General features: G+C 49.8%; 1 protein-coding gene across 10 annotated transcripts in view; it reads right to left on the bottom strand.

The window, feature by feature from the left end:
- The window catches only part of Tox2 (TOX high mobility group box family member 2), a 127,467-nt gene extending 111,874 nt beyond the window's left edge, over positions 1–15,593 (bottom strand). For 3 of the 10 annotated variants that reach the window (XM_087652369.1, XM_087652376.1, XM_087652374.1), the window contains exon 1: positions 15,449–15,593. In XM_087652369.1, coding sequence (XP_087508495.1) covers positions 15,449–15,547 — 99 coding nt within the window. In that variant the 5' untranslated portion in view covers positions 15,548–15,593. Of the gene's footprint in view, positions 1–13,922; positions 14,585–15,448 lie in introns of those variants that run through there. The other 7 variants (XM_087652372.1, XM_087652370.1, XM_087652377.1 and 4 more) reach the window with 5 other exon arrangements.
- Positions 15,594–20,203: the final 4,610 nt, after the last annotated feature.

Raw genomic sequence — 20,203 nt, 5'->3', positions numbered from 1 at the left:
CCCAGGCACAACTTCTCCTCCTGGCAGGGAAGTAAGAAAGGCCCAGAGAGGGAGAATAAGATTATTCTTGGAAACAATCTAGATACATTATGGGGGCATTTCTGGAAAACAACTGGCTCTTTCTCTCCTTCCTTTCTTCCTTCCTTTTCTCCCTCCTCCCTCCCTCCCTCCTTCCTTCCATAGCAAACACCATGGCAGGTGCTAGGTGTTGCTCTGTACATGGCCCAAATAAACCGGATCTCGCTGGTTTTCATAGTTTAAGCTCCAGAGTTAAAATGATCAAATAATTCCACAGATACATTATGCCCCCAAAGGAATATACTAGGATAGGGAAGAGGGTGGCCATGTCAGGAACTACAGCATGACAAGAGGCTAGAGCTAGGCTAAAGGGAGTGGACATCACCAGTCTCCATGTAGAGATGCAGGTTGGAACATTCCAGGCAAGGTCAGCAGGCCCAGTGCTGTGAGAACAGCCAGAACAGAAATAATAGCAAGGCCGACTGTTCACCACGTCCCCAGAACGGAGCCTGGAGCCTGGAGCCTGGGGCTTAACGCAAAGTGGTTCAGAGTGAGGTCTGAAAAGCAGTCAGTGCCTAGACCCCATGGGGACTGACCAAAGGTGAGCTGCACAGAGAGGTTTTAAACAGAGATCTGAGGAGACTAGAACTCATTTCTCCACACAGAAGAGACAGATCTGATTCTGCAGTGGAAAGATTCTTCACAAAGATTCCATCGCCCTCCCAGAATGCAGCATTCAGTCACTGGACAGAAAATGACTCTAAACTGCGTTGAGAGCTGAAGCTCCCTGTCTGGAATGCATGAGGCAGCCCGCCTTCCAGAAAGACAAGAGAGAGAACACCAGGCAGGGCAGACCTGTCACCACAGAGAAAACTGCCCTGGGGACACCAGGACCCGCAAGGTGATGGCTTATAGCTAACAACAAGGCAGGCAGGGAGATCTCTGTGAGTTTGACGTCAGCCTGGTCTACACAGTGAGTTTCAGGACAGCCAGGACTTCATAGAGAAACTCTGTTGCAAAACACAACACAACAAACAAACAAAAATAAAACGACAAAAACCAAACATCCAGGCATTAAGAAAGCACAGCTCTGTGTTTCCTGGATCCTGAAAGAAACAACCCAGGACCCTCTGACACTGTTAGGACTTTATCTGCGAGGCAGAAAGGGACTCTATGTAACAATGCTGAGGCCCTTTCTATTATCTGGTTTTTAATCTTGTTTAAAATCAAAGTCTGGCATGTGGGCACCTGCAGCTAGATTTGAAAAGGGAATTTGAGTCAACTCTGCCAGGCGCTTAACCGTGAGTTCTTATCTTAGCTCCATAAACTGGCAGACACTGCTAGCTCCATTTTGGAGATAGGAAAACTGAGGCCTGGAAATAATGAATAGTTTTACCGGCTCTAGTCTCGCCCCCTGACGTCAGTTTTGTGCCTTTACAACTGCTTGTCCTTGTACTTGGAATGACAACCCAGTCTCTGATCACTATCCAGAGCGGCAGGCATACCCTGGTCTGAGGAACCCTCACCTCAGTCTCCAGCCTGGCCTGGTGGTCCCATGGTATCCTGACCTGATGTTTACCATGCACATGCCACATCAATCTTGTCACGTATCTGATAAGACAGAAGACCCCTACTACAGGATAGGTGCCACACATGACTGTACCTGCCCCTGACAAAGCTGGACTGGATATGGCTTTTGGATATTGGAATGAATGAAGAGCATAGGTGAACTGACTCTTACAAACTGCTGTATCCAGGAGTGACTCCAGGGGAGTACAATAAAGTATATGTCTTGGGTGATGTATGTGCAGCACATGTGTGTGTGATGCATTCATGTATGTTTGTTCATGTATGTGTATGTATGTTGTATTCATGTATGTTATGTTTTCATGTATGTGAAATATTTGTACATGTGTTCATGTGTATATGTTATTCATGTGTCTGTGGTATATCCATGTATACATGTTTATGTACATGTATGTATGTCTTATAGAGCCCAACCAGAAAATATGTAGTGTACAGTGCAGTATTAGCATCCTGAGGACTTCCATTTAACCCTCAAATGAGACTGAGGCGGCTCTGCAGTTAAAGCAGTTGCCATGCATGTGTAAGGACCTGAGTTCGATCCCTCGCACCATGCAAAGAGCCAGGTAAACCTGCAATCCCAATACAGAGGAGGGGGAACAAGAGGGATCCCCCAGACTCTCTGGCCAGCTAGTCTAAACCCAGATTCAGTGAGAGACCATGACTCAGAAGGTAAGGTGGAGGGCAACTGAGGAAGCCACCCAATGTCGTTCTGTCTTCCACACAGACACACAGCCCTGTAACTCTGCACATATATGCAGGCTGTGTATATGCACGCACCCATGCACACACATGCACACAAACACCACATATACATGCACACATATGTACACACATATTACACACACACTACACACTGCACACAGGCCACACACATGTACACACACACACATACCACATGAACACAACACCTACATGCACATACACATATGCACATGCACACACATATGCATATGCACACACACTACACACACCACACACACATGCACACACAAACACACACCACACACACATATGCACACACATGCACACACACTACACAAACACTACACACTACACACAGACCACACATACACACACATACGCATACAGGTACCACACATACATACCACATGCACATACCACATACATGCACATACACACATGCACACACACATACAGACACCACACACACACATACCACATGCACATACCACATACATGCACATACACACACATACACACACTACACCCACCACACACACTACACACTCACACACATGCATGCACACACATGCACACACATGCACACACAAACACACACCACACACACACACACACACACACACACACACACACACACACACACACCACTACTCTTGGGTGAATGAGACAGCAAATACAGTTCAAGCATCACTGCCCACCTCCTGCTGCAAGAGATACCTGTCCTGTGAACTGGCTGCAAACCCACCTGAGGTAAGAGGCTCCTGGCATATTCTCAGCCCGTGTGCTCTATGGTAAAATATTACTCTGGCTAAGGACTTTCACCTAGAGAGGGAGAAACTATGTACAGATGACTAATAGCCACTAAAGTAGCCATACTTTGGGATTTCCTGAGCACAGTGACAATTATACTGCAATGTCCCCTGTGGAGACCCTGGCAGCTGAGGGACATGTGGCCGCTGTACAGAAGCAGCTTTGAGGACAAGGCAGCTCTCAAACCCCCTGCCGTGATGCATTTGTTCCTGGACTAAAACGCGGGGGGGGGGGGGTGGCACAGAGGAGAAGATTCTGGTCCTGCTATCTCTGGGACCGGCAGGGACAGAGAGCTGCAAGAGCGCCTCCTGTGGAGGGGCACAGGCTGCGCAGTTCCCATTCCAAAGGCTTCCAGGACACCAGCGTCAGGTGTCTCACCTGGGTTAGTCTCCTGAGTTAAATCTGAACAAGTGACTGACTCCAAGAGGCTTCCTGGAGGACCTACTGTGAAACGCAGGCTTCCTGTTCTCTCTCCTGAAGATGCAAACTCCTTGTTGGAGGTGATACTCGCTGCTCTCCTAAGGTCCACATGACCTGAGCAGCCCCAAGTAGCAGCAGCTTTTCTCTGTGGGAAACCAGCTAGATCTGACCTCCCAGAGAGCTTAACACCAACATGAGGTGAGAGTGTGGTATTAGGAAAATAAGGTTCAGAGAGGCTAGGAGACAGGTTCAAGGACACTCAGCATCTAAGCACCAAGATGTGGACCCAGGCACCTAATTAGATGCACAGTCATGTGACCTACCTACCACCTGGCTCCCCATTAAACGTTAATTCACCTCTCAGGTGGGTGGAGAGAACAGAGGAAGCATGGGGGCTCCTGAAATCACCCACAGAGCCATCGGCAAATGTTTTCAGAATAAAAAAAGCGACCCCGGAAGCCCAGGGTCTACCTTCCTCTCCAGAAAGTCCAGGTCCAGCCCTAACACAGCCCATTGCAGTAGTAAGATTTATGCATGAGATTGACCCGGGGTTAATTATGAAATCAGAATCATTTCCAACAAGTTTTTGAGTCATTCTGAAAATGAGACCCAACTTCGAGACGAACACGCTCTAATTAGCTGTAATATGCAGCCGACCTACCAGAAAGTGAGCCCTGAAGTTGAGACCTAAGGCAGGAGGCCCGGCTGGAGATGCCAGACCCCTACAAGAGAAAGCTCTCCAGTAGGAAAAACAAGAGGCATACAGCACTCAGGCCCCTTGCACACTACGCACACATGTGAACAGCCATGCACACACCTCTCAGGAGGCGGCTTCATGTGGAGCCCACCCACAGAGAAAAGGACAGACCCTACTCTAGCCATTTGGGCGAGTCCCCACCTACAAATGGCAAAGGGTCATCCACAAAAATTCAAACAAAACTCACTAAGCAGGAACTAGTGAACTTACTTCACCTCCCCTTGCTTCTAAACCCCAAAAGGATGACAAAAAAGAAAAAAAAAAACCCTACCTACCTACCTATACACACACACACACACACACACACACACACGCACGCAAGCACGCACGCACGCACGCACACACACACACACACATTCATAATGCACACCTATTCACAATTCACATACAGACCCATGTATGGGAAAATACAATCAGTCAAAGACGCCAAAGGGCTGACAACACAGCCCGGGAGCCCTCAGGATCATGGAACCCACAGCTCCTGGAAAACTCTGTAAGGTCCCAAGAGAGACAGTGAATGGAGGCTGAGAACAGGAGTTGATGCCAAATGGAGTGATACACGCATGCGTCAACCCAAAGCCTTTGATCAGCGGCTTGGCCCAGCCAACAGCTCAAGACAGCAATGCCGTATGTCTGTGCCGTGAAGCTCGGGTGGAAAGAACACACGCGGTAGAAGTGACCACAGATGCAAATAAGGGTCCAGAACACCCGTTCCCTAACCCAGCAGAGCAGGCGCGCTGGACCCGATCATACGCTGTGACGGAGGTTTCCCTGTGCGTTAAAAATCTCGAAGTAGCATCCCCGGCCCCCACCTGCTGGATGCCATAAGCACCGCCTCCCAAAAGCTGTGACAACCAGGAATATTCTAGAACTGTGCCCTGGTGGAGAAAGACAGGCCTGGGAACTCACAGACACCGGGAGGGGCTAGCAGGATCGCAGGGCTGTTTTCGGTTCAGTATTTCAGTCCTGCGTGTTCCTGTCTGTAAATCCCCATCTCTGCACTGCTGGCAGTCGTCGTATTTACACAGACCCAAACCCACAGGGTGATTTATCACCTTGGCTTGGGAGAAGCAATAAAAACATATGGTCAGTAATTATTAACTTAATGAGTCATGGTAAATGGTAATTTTATATCTCAGTGAGAAGACGCTGTGTAGCACTGGGTGATAAATTTTGATCAAATTACCTTGATGCTTAAAACTTGCTACGGTGTGGCTGGGGTTTCTGGTGCCTTCTAGAGTGAGCAGAAGGATTGAGGTCGTACGGTGCCTAATTGCTGGGTTCCTTGGGTGTACAGTGGGTTTTTATAGAGCGCCTACTGTGCGCCTGGTGCTGGGAATTCAGCCCAAACCTGAATGCTCAGTCACTCAATGAGAAAGTTGAATTTACCATATGAAAGACTGTGGATCTGCTATCCATTGACTCAGAGTGCGCAGAATTGTCAGGGGCATCGATAGATAGTGCGTGGCCTTTTGTAAAATGCCACATAGGTGAGTCTTAAACAGAAGGGGAGCTAAGTGGGGGTAAGGAGCATATACAGGTAGGGGAGGGTGTGCTAGTAGGCAGAGGGATAAACACCTCAGGGCAACCCCCCCCCGTGGTGAGGTCTGCCTGCAGGGGAGCAAGGACACCCACAAATTATATGTCAGCGTACTTGGTTCTGAGTGGGAGTGGGTGTAGAGGGACAGAGGTGTCAACTGTCTCAAATTTTGACCAGTCTCTATGATGATGTCTTGGTCCTCTGATGACAGGAAAGCTCAGTGGTTTGTGTTTGACCTTCCCCCATGTGCCTCTCTTAAACACTGGCCCAGTGATTAGAAGACAAGGCTGTCTAGACCACTGGGTTCCATCTCGAGTTTCTGAGGTAATAAACCTGGAAAGCAACTGGAAGCTTCTGCTGCTAACAAGAGGGTGCTGCCAATCCTGCTGGTCAGGGAGCTGCCAATGAGGGGACCACTCAATTCTAGCTTAGAGGCTGGGGAGAAAATCATCTGTCTGCTCTGGACACGGGGCTATCTATAGGCCTGGGGTACACAGCCCCAGCCTGGACAGTCAGGCGGCCTCCTGAAACTCACTGATGGCTTCTGAGGAGTTTCCTTCACTGTGTGTTTACCTGGTTCTTGTAAAAACATAATCTGAATTGAAGAGTCACCCATGGAAGACTTAGGTTAAGGGAAGATTGGGGCATAGGGTACACCCATAAGGAGAGGGACACGTGATTGGTTGGGCAGAGGAAGAGGTTAGTCATAGATGTGACTGACAGAAGCCATCCAGCTCTGAAGTTGAAGCCGTCCCAGGTAGGGAGGGGTTTGTCTGGAACCCTGCATGCTCTCCGCTGTAGGCAGTAGGCTGGGTGAGAATACTCCTACCAGAGAGTAATCCTGGGGGGCGGGCAGAGTGTGAACCCAGACCTGACTTTGCAGCTCAGGGTGGGTCGGACAATTACAGCAGTTTCGTCTTGGAGTTGAATACCTCATACCAAAGTTTGTGTGCATCCAAGAAAACAGGCCTTGGGATAGCTAAACTATGTGCCCGAGGTCACCAGGCCAAGCCGATGACAGTTCCAAGCAACCCCCTTGTTTTCTCTACCACCTAAAGGAGGGAAAGGATGTTGGTTGGAAAGCCACGCTCTACCCTTCCGAGGGCTCGAGAGCTGATTTCTAGCTCTAGAGCACTATCCTCAGCAAGTGGAAATGAAAGCAGGTCTTGCTGTCCTGAGCACTGTGACCACCATCCTTCCTCCACGGGGGAGAAGTTGATTTGCCATCTGACAGAGGAAGAGGCTGGACCACTGAATAACCCCCCCATGCTACCGCTGATGGGAGCAGCAGGCCATAATCCTGGGTCCATTGCACTCCACAGTTGACCTACACTAAACGTTAATCCTGGGACTGTAAGAAACCAAGGAAGTGAAAGAGAGGGCCCACAGGAATGACAGGCAGCCACAGGGCAGAGCATCTGTGGGAACCTGTGCAGTGTGCACAGATTCAGGTGCTCCAGGGCTGCTGGCTGCCCTACCTACCAGGCCCAGGCTGGTTCATGGGACAGCACTGGTCCCCCATGACTCAAAGACTCTCGGTCCTAGCCCTGATCCCGTCCTAGACTCCAAGTGTTCTCCAGCCTTCAGATTTTGATGCTGACTTCCTCTAGCACAGGGGACAAATGGGCAGCCCCCTCCCCCTCCCATTCCCCCATTCATTCATTCACTCATCTCAGGATCAGATGTCTGCCAGGCCCACTCTGGAACACAAGAGTCCTCTCTTACCCCAGGGACAACATTCCAAGACCCCCCTCAAAAGGCCCAGTGGGAGCTCCCTTCACTGCAGCTGGGATCTTGGTCTCTAGGATCTTCAGAGATTCTCAGGAGAGAGATGCTTTAATAGTAACAAGTCCTACCTCTCCCTGCCCTGTGGCTCTGGTTTGAAATGGAGTCAATCATTTGTTCCCACACCTGCTCTGGCCACCAGTGTCCTTGCCGTGACGTGAGGCGACATTCAGAAGGCCCATGCTGTGTTCTGTGGACTTTGCCCTCCCCATCCCCCAAGATGGTAGGTTAAATCTACCCCTCTATTTTGTTTAAATCTTTTTTTTTCTTTTTTTTCAGAGCTGGGGAGTGAACCCAGGGTCTTGCGCTTGCTAAGCAAGCGCTCTACCGCTGAGCTAAATCCCCAACCCCTGTTTAAATCTTTTAGCTTCCAATTTTTATTTATTTATTTTTATGATTGAGACAGAGTTTCTCTTGTGGTAAATCTCCAACCCCATTAAGCCTGTGCAAGGAAGAAGAGGTGGAAGGAAGATGGCGCGGAACCACGTGGCCTGGAGGCCAAGCTGCATGTTTCGAGGGACATCATAGCTGGGGATAGAGTGGTGCAGTGGTGAATCTGCCCAATCTAGGCATGCGGCTATAAACATTATAACTGAGTTGTATGTTTTTGCACGGTCTTTATTGGGTTGGAGAGTTACTACAACAAGTTTCTTTATGTAGCAAAGGCTGGCTTGAAACCCATGATAACCCATCATAAAGCTAGTCTGCCTCGGGTACTTCATTATAAGAATGAAAAGCATACTAGTACAGTCTTCAAAAAGCATCCTCACCATTCCCCTGGTGGAGGATTTCCCTCATGTCCCACAATCATACAAGACACCCCAGCCTTTGACTTCATTATATCTCACACCACACTGTCTTGATGGGGTGATGGTCGCTGACTTGATTCTCCTTTGTAGGCAGGGGAGCAAAAACCTAGGGAAAGCTAATGACATGTTCAAAGTCACTCAGGAGGCTGAAGTGAGCAGTGGTGGGCCTGGACTGCTGCTCCCGACATACACAAGCTTGATCCTGGGAGGAGCCTCTGACAGGCGGGATGCAGAACTAGATGGGCAGTGTGGCGGTTTGTCCCCCAAAGACACATGTGCTTGGATGCTTGGCTTACAGAGAGTGGCACTTTTAGGAGGTGTGGCCTTGTTGGAATAGGTGTAGCCTTGCTGTAGGAAGTATGTCACTGTGGGAGTGGGCTTTGAGGTCTCCTATGCTCAACCTATGTGTGGTTCACAGTCTCCTTCTGAGGCCTGCTGATCAATATGTACAACCCTTGGCTTCTCCAACACCATATTTGGACCTCTGAACTGTAAGCCAGCCCCAATTAAATGGTTCCCTTTTTAAGAATTGCTGTGGCCATGGTGTCTCTTCACAGCAAAAGAAACTCTAAGACGGGACAGAGAATCTGACCTCCTGACAGAGAACCTTAATTCCAGCCAGCCCAGGGCTCCTCCCATAGGACCCGTAACTGTCCCTTGTCCCCTGCAGAAGAAAGCCATGCAAATCTCACCCCCCCCCACAGATGCTGTACCTCAAGTCTAGGATAGGAAGTAACATCCACTTCATGGTTTTTGCCAAAGGGAGCCTCCAGTCATTTAGTAAGCACGCTTCTTCATTCCCATCCTTACCAGATGCTATACCCAGAGCTACGTGGGTGGTGAGCAAAATAATTCACCCACTACCACTTACTTACTGAGCCATTATGAGAAGGCGCCGTGCCAAGTGCGGGCATGGTTCCTGCCTGCCAGGAGCCCACACAAAACTGTACACAAACAAGCAAGCTGCCACTACACACACTGTGGTCTCTAACTCGTGACCAGCTGTAGCATCCCATGGGGGCCCACTAGACTGACAAATCCTCGGCATCCCCCTACCGGGACCAAATGAATCGAAAATCTCTAGGAGTGTGGCCCCGGAAGCCGCTTTTTAAAAACTTACCAGATCAGACGGTTGAGATCTGTCTCTGTGGCTAAGTTCTCTCGGTTCTTGCAGGGAGCCAGAGTTCACTTCCCAACACCCACAGGCCCACAACTGCCTGCAACTCTAGCTCCAGAAGACCCAACACCCTTTTCTGGCCTCCACAGACATCTGTATACATGTGTGCACACCTGCATGCAGGCATCCGGGTATACACATGGATAAAATAACAATGCTTTGAAAAAACGTATAAAGCGACGCTTGCTATGTATATAAATTTTCAAAATTTCAGAGGTCTGCTATCAACCTCCCACTTTAAAACTGCAAAACAGTCTGGGGAGGGCTTGCAGCATAAGCAGGGGCACCCAAGTTTGGATACCCATAACCCGGTAAAAGCCAGGCATGGAGGCATACGTCTATAATCCAGTACTGGTGGGCTGTAACCAGGTGGTGGAGCCTAGAAGATTGTTGGCCAGCCAGTCTAGCTAAAATGTTCCAGGAGGGGGATGAGAAACTGGTCTTACTATACATAAAGGAAGACAGCTGCTCAATTGTGCTCTCTGTTGCTATGGTAAACACCGTGATCAAAAGCAGCTTGAGGAGGGAAGCGTTTAGTTAGCTCACAGGTTACAGCCCACCATTGAGGGAAGCCAGGGCAGGAACCTGGGGCGGGGAATTGAGGCAGAAACCATGGAAGAACGCCCCTTACAGGATCTTTTCTGGTTGGTTTGCTCATGCAGCTTCTTATACAGCTGTCCTAGTCCCACCTGCCTAGAGATGGCGCTGCCCACAGTGGGCTGGACCCTACCGTGTCAGTCAGCACTCAAGAAAATACCCATCAGACAAGCCCACGGGCCAATCTCATAGAATCAGTTTCTCAACTGAGAGCACTTCTGAGGTCTAAGTGTATACAATGCTGACAAAAACTAACCCTAACTATGACGGCATCTGGTGTCAACTTCTGACCTCCATAGGTGCATGCACTAGGGCGAAAAACACACATACACATATGTGCATATGCCTGTGCACACCCACACACACATGCACACACACATGCCCTCACATATGCACACACTTGCAAAGCAGTCCCAGAGCTTGCCTCATCTTAACCCTCTTCCCTACTTCATATCTATAGAATATCTAGAGGTCTATTAATCACAATACTGTATTTCACCCATAGACAGACAGACAGATAGGCTTTGAGAGCAACAATTTGTTCATTGCCATAGCATTGGTTACCTAAATATTCACTGATTAACAGATGATAGGGCATGCCACACCCCATCCAGTACTAGTTATTGAGAGATCCTGGGGGAAAGAGAAATGTTGCTGGCCACAGAGTGCTCCACAGGGGCTGGCACCCAGATCGGCCTTTAGTATGTATCAAACAGGGATAAAAGGATGCTAGGTTAAGCCTCTTGCTGGGGAGTAGGTGGCAGGTGGTTAATATCATCACCAACTAACCAATAGCTTGTTTGTGCCAAGAACTACCCTAGCCTGCATCCCTCACGCCTGTGTCCCGAATCTCAGAGGTAAGCAATTGTCCTCCAAAGGGTACATGGTGGGAGTGACCGTGGGCCTGAAGCACTGACTGCTCTTCTAAAGAACCTGGGTTTCACTTCCATCAGCCACATTGGAGCTCACCACCATCTGTAACTCCAGTTCCAGGGGGATCTGGTGCCCTCTTCTGGGCTTCATAGGCACTGCATGCTCATCCTGCACATATATACAGGCAGGCAAAATGTCTGTACTCATGAAACAAAAGTAATTAAATCCTAAAGAAAAAACTTTAAAGGGGGTACCAAAGCTCAGTGATAATAGACAATTTGTTCTCCCTGAAAAAAAGACCTGTAGAAGAGCATCCACAGTAGCTTTACTTACAATTTCCCCAGACGAGAAACAAACCTGAACGCCCATCAGCAGGTAAAGTAACCAACTGTATTGTATTTACACAGTGCAATATCGCTCAGTGACAAAGTGGAACAAACCACACACACACACACACACACACACACACACACACACACACACACTCAGCGGATGAATGCAAAAAGCAGACTGAGCTAGAAAAGAAGCTGTACTGAAAATGTCCATGTTGCCTATGACAGACATGCTGGGGCTCAAATAGAGCTCACAGTCCTAAAATGAACAGGAAAAAAAAAACCTGTGGGGATTAGATATCAGGTAAGAAGTTACTGCTGGGGCAAAGATGGGGTGTTCACTAGGAAGGGAACCAAGGGCTTTCTGGGAGTAATGGAAATATTCTCTCCCTAGACTGAATTAGCGGGTCCATGGGTGTTTATGTCTGACAGAGCTCATTTACATTTTATTCTGTTAGGTCATACTCTGTATCAAGAGAGAACTAGAAGCCTAGAGGCCACTTTGCAGGTAAAGGGACCTGTTGCCAAACCTAACAGCCTTGGACAGCCAGGACACACACAGTGGAAAGAAGAGCCTCAGGTTGATCTCTGACTTTAACGCCTGCACATACTAGCATTTTAATTTTTTTTTCTTTTTTTCGGAGCTGAAGACTGAACCCAGGGCCTTGCGCTTCCTAGGCAAGCGCTCTGCCACTGAGCTAAATCCCCAACCCCATTTTAATTTTTTTAAAGGAACTAGAGATGACCTTCTTTAGTTCACAAAGCCACATATGGAGCTATTAGCCAGGTTCGCCCTGCCCCAGTGACCTCTTGATACCAGTCTGTCTTAGCAGAGTCGCCATCCAAAATCTGAATGGAAGGAACTCAATCCTCTGTGGATGGAATATAGGTTTCCCAGCCCCAAAACCGTGACAGAGAGAGACTCACAAGGAGGCCAGATTACTGTCCTGCTGTGAATCGAGAAACTTAGGTACAACCTCATCTCTGCCTTTCACCTGCTCCATAACCCATGGGGATGCTGCCCCATAACTGAGTATTGCTTTCTGTGAAGCAAAAAGATCTTTAGTTCCCTTCACTGGATCCCAGATCCACCATGCCAGAAGCCAGGAGCTTCTGTGCTTACCAAACACTGTTAGTACATTTAAAAAAAAATAACATGCTTGCTTTATACCTAGTAAACAATGTTTCTAATGCATGCTAATGTTACTGTAATTAATAAATTACACCAATATTTTGAAGCTAAAATGAAGTCACAGCAGCTTTTTATCATTGTGTGTTTTCTCGAACAAAACCCAGCAGAACAGCCAGCGCTCACTACTTTGATTTAAAGAGGCTGGGAATCTCTATGTAGAGGATTGCTAAGGGACAGTCACCAAGGGGATGGTCGCCAAGGGGACCGTCGCCAAGGGCCCTTCCAGGTCAACTGCCCCACGGTTGTCTGACATCGTTTGGGTAAATGCTTGAGAGACAAGCCTCTTGTCCTGGCTCCAGGAACAGAGTCCCCAGTGTGTGGGCTGTGTTCTGGCTCTATAACCTATTTTACACCACCTCCCAACACAGGTGCACGCACACACACTGCCCTGGAGTGGCCATTACACCTTAGGTCTCCAACTCTGATAGCGAGCTCTAAGAGACCTTGAAGCCTGGACGTTTTCTTTTCCACAATCATCAGTTTCTGGTGTCGGGGGAAAAAAATGGAGTTCCTGGTCACAGTGAACCTCATGAACCACCACGGAAGGCCACAGCACACTGGGGAATCTGCCAACAGGATTCTGGATTCAGGCTGAGCCAGGTGCCCCATTACCCCAGCCTGAAGGTCTGAACCGTAGGTCTCACATCTCAGCCCATACTCAGCACCTTCCTTTCCAGCATTCTGGTAGCATTTCCTACCTTACTATGCTCAAAACTTCCTCAGCCACCGACCAGGGTCCTAGAACACAGATAGAAAACAAAATCTCCACCCTCCACTTCTGCGCCCTTCCCAGCAGGTTGCAACCTCGGAGGTTCTGGTGCTGAGTCAGAGGTTTCTAGAGCTTCCGAATAAAGCGGCGGCGGGAAGAGGGGGTTGGGAAGGGGGGGGGGGGGGCTCGGCAGAGTCCCGCTTCCCAAAGGCGGCAGCGGGAGACAGTCTGGTCCCACTCTGGTGGGGTTTGCAAATACATCACTTCCAAAAGACCTCTTCGAGCTATCCTACCCCGCCCCCAGCCCTGGTACCCAGTCTTTAAGGCATAAATCCCCAATTTCCACCGCGGCCTCCAAACCAGAGGGTGAACCCTGTTTTGCCTATTCCATATTTTAAACAAAGCCAAGGGCAGAAGATATGCTTCCCCATCCTTCAGTTTCTTCTAAAACTCCACTTGCTGTTTTTAATCCATTTTCCCACCATCAACACTGGAAGCGGCTCGGGAACCCGCCTTCTCTCTAAGGCACCATCCCCCCTCTCAGGCTTCCAACTTTGCGGATCAGCGCACAAAAGATAATCTGCTCTCCCCTACGAGAGATGCGCGCCGCCCACCTCAGCCCCGGGACGCCCCCGCCTGCGTGGCCCGCGCCGCCCGGACCAGGGCGAACTGCAGAGGACTCCCGGCGGCAGCCACTCCTTTAGGGCCTGAGGATGCACTTGCAGAGGCCCAGCCCCGGAGGCCCAGCGATCGGCCGGACGCTCGGCTCCCGCAGTATCCCGGCAACATCCCCGCAGCCAGGAGCTGGGCGGATAGCTTGTAGGGAAGGGGCCAGACCCCCAGTGGGTCATGGATCCGGCCACCCGACGCGCACTCACCACGCAGCGCCGCGGAGCCCGCGCGTCTACGTCCCGACCGCCCGGAGACCCACGCGCGCTGTTCAATCCGGGCTCCGAGTGACGAAAAGCCGCGCTCGGCTCCAGCCTGACCCCGATCGACGCACAGACTCGAGGACGCAGCGACCGACCGTCTGGCGTCCGAACTAAGTTTCAAAGTTCCCTTCCCTCCGAGGGAAGGGGACTCAGACCGCGCCGCTGCCCCTGACCGTGCCCGCTGGGCTCGAAGAGGAGCTGGGCTCCGACGCCTCGGGTCCCGGGATCTAGGCACAGCCTCCCGTAGGCGCCGCGCTGTGGGGCCCTGGCTGGGATTGAGGACAGAGTGCCTAGTAAAATGGTGGGGAGAGGGGAGCCAGAGTGTACCTCCTCTCTGCAGCCCCAGCCTGGAGAGACGCTAGCTCCCAATCCAGGGAAGGGACAGGCCTTGATTGGACGACACCTGCATAGAATCCCAGGCGCCATGGGATAGTGACGGCCAATTAGTAAACGGCCCAATTAATGCTCAGCACCGAAAAGTTAAAACCCCGACGCGCGAGTATGGATGACCGAGGGGTGGGGGCGAGCAGTGGAGGGTGGTAGAGCCTGTGACTGTCCCTGGGTGTGTCCGGGTGTGACTGGGTGGTGGCCAGGGCGATTCGTAGCTGAGTCTTCTCGTCCAGGGGATGGATCTGTGTGACCGACCCTGTGCACTTGTGGGTCATTTTGAGTGTGAGCTGTGACTGTCGGAGCTACTTCTTTGTGTGACTGTCCCCCGTTGTCGCTGGGATGTGACAGCAGATAGGAACATGTGTAGCAGCGCTGTGTATGAGTGTGGATAGATGAGGTGACTTGTATGTTAGCATAGCCCTCCCTGTATGTGGGCGAGAGGCTGCGTGTGGTTGAGGATAAATGACTGGCACCGTGACTTATGTGGGACGGTGAAGGCTGTGTGTGGTGCTGCCTGGCTGGGTGACAGAGAGTCGCTGCGCGTCGGCTTGTGAATGAATGCGAAGCGTGGGTGAGTGTGTCACTGTGTCGTCTTACGGGAAGCTGTCGAGCTGACTTCTGCCCGTGATCTACAACTCCGGGTGTGTGTGTGACCGCGAGGGTAGCGGTGTGAGTGGCACGTGCCCGTCGTCCGGTCTGTTGTGTGTGTGTCCCCGTGTGCGCCCCCAAGAGTGCCTACGTCCGCAGCCACGAGATGACTTCTGCCCCCACGCTCTAGCCCGGGACACTCGGGCCCCCCAGCCTACTTTGTCGCCTACCTTGCCGCAGTGGTAGTAGTCCAGGTGCGCCAGGCCGGCCGGCTCGGCCCCGGGCCGCGCACCTACCGCGGGCGCCGAGGGATACAGGCGGACGTCCATGGCGGGCGCGGCGGCGGCGGCGGCGGCAGCGGCTCCCGCGGGCAGTGCCTGGGCGGGCAGCCGTGGGAGCCCTATGCGAGCCCGTGTGCGAGCGCGGGGGGCGGGCCGGGGGCGGCGCCCAGAGGGGAGATACGCCCTCCCGTCACGCCCTCCCCGCCCCGCCCGCAAGCGCTATTGTTCCGGCCTCCGGAGCCGCCGAGGGCAAGGGGGCCCCCGGTCGCCCTGGTCTCCGCCCAGCCCTCCGCCCCTAGAGTTAGTTGCCAGTCCAAGTGGACCTATCCTGTCCCGCCTTTTGTCACCAAGAGCGAGACGAAAGAGAGAAATCTCTAGGCCACCCCTGTCCAGAAATGGGACATTCTCAGCCCCAAATATTGGGGACAGTGTCAGTCCCAACCCGGCTTGCAGGGCAAGTAGGAAGTGGTTGAAGGAGTGCCCATCGGGAAATGGGTATTATCTTACCTGTCTGACTGGGCCCCTCGCCTTATATGGGTCTTAGAATAGTCCCCTCCCCACCCCCAACACACACACACACACACACACACACACACACACACACACACACACACACACACGCACACACCTCAAGCAGATCTGAGTTATTCAGAGAGGGACTGGGGGTGTGTGGACCAAAGTACATAAAGGTTAATTTTATATATGGGGAAGTCGAGGCATCAGAAAGAGAGAGCACTTGGATGGGGACTGTGGATAGTCCCTGCCCCCTTTAGTGGTCAGAACAGGAAGGCTCAGAAGCCCAGTACACTTAGCCAACATCCAAAGCTTTTTGGACTCCAGAGAAGCTTTGTGAATCCGCCCCATGCAGTCCGTCTGGGACAGCACCTTTATTCTGCAAACACTTGCTAGCTGGAAGAAATGCCAGGGTCTGCCTTCTGCTTCTTTACTTCCTTCCACTCACCCCTCCCCCCATCCAGCTCCTGGTTTCAGTGTTCTGGAATACTTCCGAGGCCTGTTTGGGAAGGACAGCTGGAGAAAAGTGCTTGAGCCTCTGGCCCACTTAGGAGACAGCTTGAGACTAACTCAGGCTCCTTACTGCTTCTTGGACTTGGCTGGTCCTGGCCAAGAGCAAGGACCTCAGGCAGCAACCGTGAAATCCAGGTACCTCAAGATCAGTGTGGGAACTGGTATTCCAGAGAAGGTTAGAGAACAACAGAGGGAAATTACAACCCAGAAAGGAAAGAGCTTCTAAATAAACTTCAGTCATTGTTTCTAGAAACACCAGGCTCAGCCTTATCAAAAAGGAATTTCCCACAAGTCTCTCTCCTCCCCCTCTCTTCTCCTCTCCTCTCCTCTTCTCTCTCTCTCTCTCTCTCTCTCTCTCTCTCTCTCTCTCTCTCTCTGTCTCTCTCTCTCTGTCTCTCTCTGTCTCTCTGTCTCTGTCTCTCTGTCTCTCTGTCTCTCTCTGTCTCTGTCTCTCTCTCTCTGTCTCTCTCTCTCTCCTCTCTCTCTCCTCTCTCTCTCCTCTCTCTCTCATCTCTCTCCCTCCATCTCTCCCAGATCTGGATATCCAACTAACCTGACAATAGGACAGTAGTCATTGAAACAACACATACACACACATACACACACACACACACACACACACACACACACACACACACACACACACCACTGCATCACAAATCAAGTATTTCGTATGCACATGAACGACTTCTGTGCTCTCCTGTTTACTTTTCTCTCGCGCTATTAGCCAGCCAGATTACTTCAGCTTTTTACTAAATGTCAATGGCCCACGGAGTAAGTCCACACACTTCATTCGTTAAGACTGCCTTGGCTATTGGCCTTTGTATCTTAATAAAAATCAGCTGAGATTTTCATTATTCTCATGTCGAATTTTCATGCCAATTTGGATGAACTGGGTATTTTCTATGTGAATTAATTCTATCCATGAACATGGTACACCCACTCATTTAAGTTTTCCTTACCTGTTCTCTCAGCAGTGGTCTGTATGCAAAAACCTGGAACATCTTTTATTAGATTTTCAACTGGGGTTCTTGTCATTTTTATGCTATTATCAATAATTTACTTTGTTAATATGATGGTCAAGGCTTTCTAACACCTCCACAAATCTTTGGACACTTCTCCCAAGGAGTAGTGTCTAATAACCTCCCTCTTGAAAAAGGCTGATTTTGGCGAGTAGTTCTTAGTAAATACTGCTATTTCTGAGGCTAATTCATAAAACTAACACAGCCTCAGCTGCTTGGATTCTCTGAAGGCTTCTGTTTGGAGCTCTAAGCTACCATGTAAGAGGTCTGGAATTATCAGAGAAGCCCTGAAAAGAATCACAGTCTTCCTTGAATCCAAAATGTTTAGCACTTGGAACGAGACACAGGCAGGATCTCTGTGAGTTCAAGTCCAGCCTGATCTACATAGAGAGTTCCAAGACCACCAGGGCTACATACGGAGACCCTGTCTTGATAAATAGATGATAGATAGATAGATAGATAGATAGATAGATAGACAGACAGATAGGACATTTAGTTGCCGCGACAGATAATAAATGCATATTATTTTAAGCTACAAAAATTTGAGATTCTTTTTCAACCATATAGAACTAGAATATACTAGAAATAAAGTTTTACACAGTGTTCTAAAACCCAGAAACATTGCCAAACTCACTAACTCTAATCATCCGTACATGAATTCTCTGGCTTGTAAAAAACCATAGAGCTACGCTCTGTCCCATCTGTAAACAAAAGGAAAGTTTGCTCTTAAGTTTCAATCCTTGTATGACATGTTGCTTTTTCTTGTCTCACTGGCCAGTATCAGTAATATAAAATTTGAGAGAAACCATCAGCACCCAACTTAGTCTCCCTTCTGAGCACAGGAGAATCAATACTCACCATGAACTCTGTGTGTGTGTGTGTGTGTGTGTGTGTGTGTGTGAGAGAGAGAGAGAGAGAGAGAGAGAGAGAGAGAGAGAGAGAGAGAGAGAGAGAGCGCCTTGACAAATCTTGCCCTTTGAGTTCAGGAGATAAAAGTGCTCCATGAGCTCAGTGAGGAATGCTTAACATCCAAGAGCTGATGGCAGACCCAAAACTATACCTAGACCCCAGTCTCTCCTCTAGCATTTCCCACTCACAGCCCACACTCCGGCACTCACGGTCTCACCAGCTCTAGCAAAAATTGTCAACAGAGTCTGCCACGGTTTGAAGGTTCCTAGGGACAAAAGTACCCTGACTTCTCTGGAATCTGCCAGCTGCAGCCACCGTTGTCAGCCCTCCCCAGAGAAGAAGGAAGACATCAAGAGGACGTGTAGAAGTCTGGTGGGAAGCTTACCAGGGAAGACAGACAGCTCCTGGAGCCTGGCTTTATCCTATTGGCCTTATCTTATTCCGTCACCTCGTAAGATAGGGAGCCCCCCACCCCCTCCAAGGGACACCACAGTCATGTTTGTTAGCTTCAGGATAAGATTGGACCTTGAAACCTCCTCTCTTCCTGTTAACCTCAGTAGGAAGCTGAGAGAGAACAGGCTGACTCAGGCCGGCTCTGCTTTTCCTCTCCTGCAGTAGCTCAGAACTGGGGGAGTCTGCATATGAATCCTCAGGCTTCCAGCTTCTTTTGCTGACAGTCAACATGCAGGTGTACTTGAGCATGTTTTATTATAATTTAGATATGATCAGGACAACAGGAGATAGTTATTATTAAATTGACGGTAGCCTCTTATGGTTCATGGGAGGAGGAGGAACACTGTGTTAGAGATACATGGGGGCCTCCAGGGAAGCCCAGTATCCGTTGGTAGAAGAGAGTAGAGGACTTTTATCAAAGATTCTACAGGTTTAGGGTTGGCCAGCTTGAATACTGTCAGTGGATCTGGGGTTAGGGTCCATTCCTAGTTGGCCAGTACCTGGTCTCTGGGTAATTTGAGCAGCTGAGTCGTGACTCTGAGTGAGTACAGGTAGCCAAGAAAAAGGAAGGCTGGAAGCACAGACACTGGGTTGTCAACTTGCTTTCGAAAAGTACGCCCATAGGCAAATCATGTTCTATTAGGGATAGGGATTGGCTAATCTTAGACAGGACTGTCCCTGCAGGGTTTGCAAGACCCCAGGGGACAAAGCATCAGATTGCAGAAAAATAAAGGACATGGCTAACACACATGGGATCTCAAAGGGCAATGAATATTTCTCCACCCATGGCCACTTCACCCAGTGAAGGTTATGACTCCCATCTAGATGGCCAACATCTTAGAAAGCAATCTTGGCACAGGAGCTAGGCACTCAACGCTGAGGGGCTTTGGGGATGCCATAGATTCTTCCTCCTTTCAGGCATGTGGTAGGACTGGCTGCACCTCCCTTACCTCTTTAATTTGAGTATGACCATGTGACTCACTTTACCCAAAGCGACATGTGTCACTTCTGGGTGGAAGTTTAAGAGACTGGTTATTTGGCATTCGGGAGGCAGAGGCAGGCAGATCTCTGTGAATTTGGAGCTAGCTTGTCCTACAGAGTGAGTTCTAGGGCAGCCAGAGCTTCACGGTGAGACCCTGTCTTTAAAAGGTGGGATAATATTTAACCCTATTTTCTTTTCCTTCATCCATTAAAAAAAAAGTAGCAAAACTTAACTTGTTTTTTAAAGACCCAGTTTAACTTGCTTGCTGGATGAATACTTGGGGATGTTAACCGTTCTAGGAACTATTTACAC

Source organism: Rattus norvegicus, chromosome 3 (genome assembly GCF_021556685.1).
Source record: "Rattus norvegicus strain SHRSP/BbbUtx chromosome 3, alternate assembly SHRSP_T2T, whole genome shotgun sequence".
Classification (NCBI taxonomy): Eukaryota; Metazoa; Chordata; class Mammalia; order Rodentia; family Muridae; genus Rattus; species Rattus norvegicus.
This window is presented reverse-complemented; position numbering and strand designations above follow the sequence as displayed.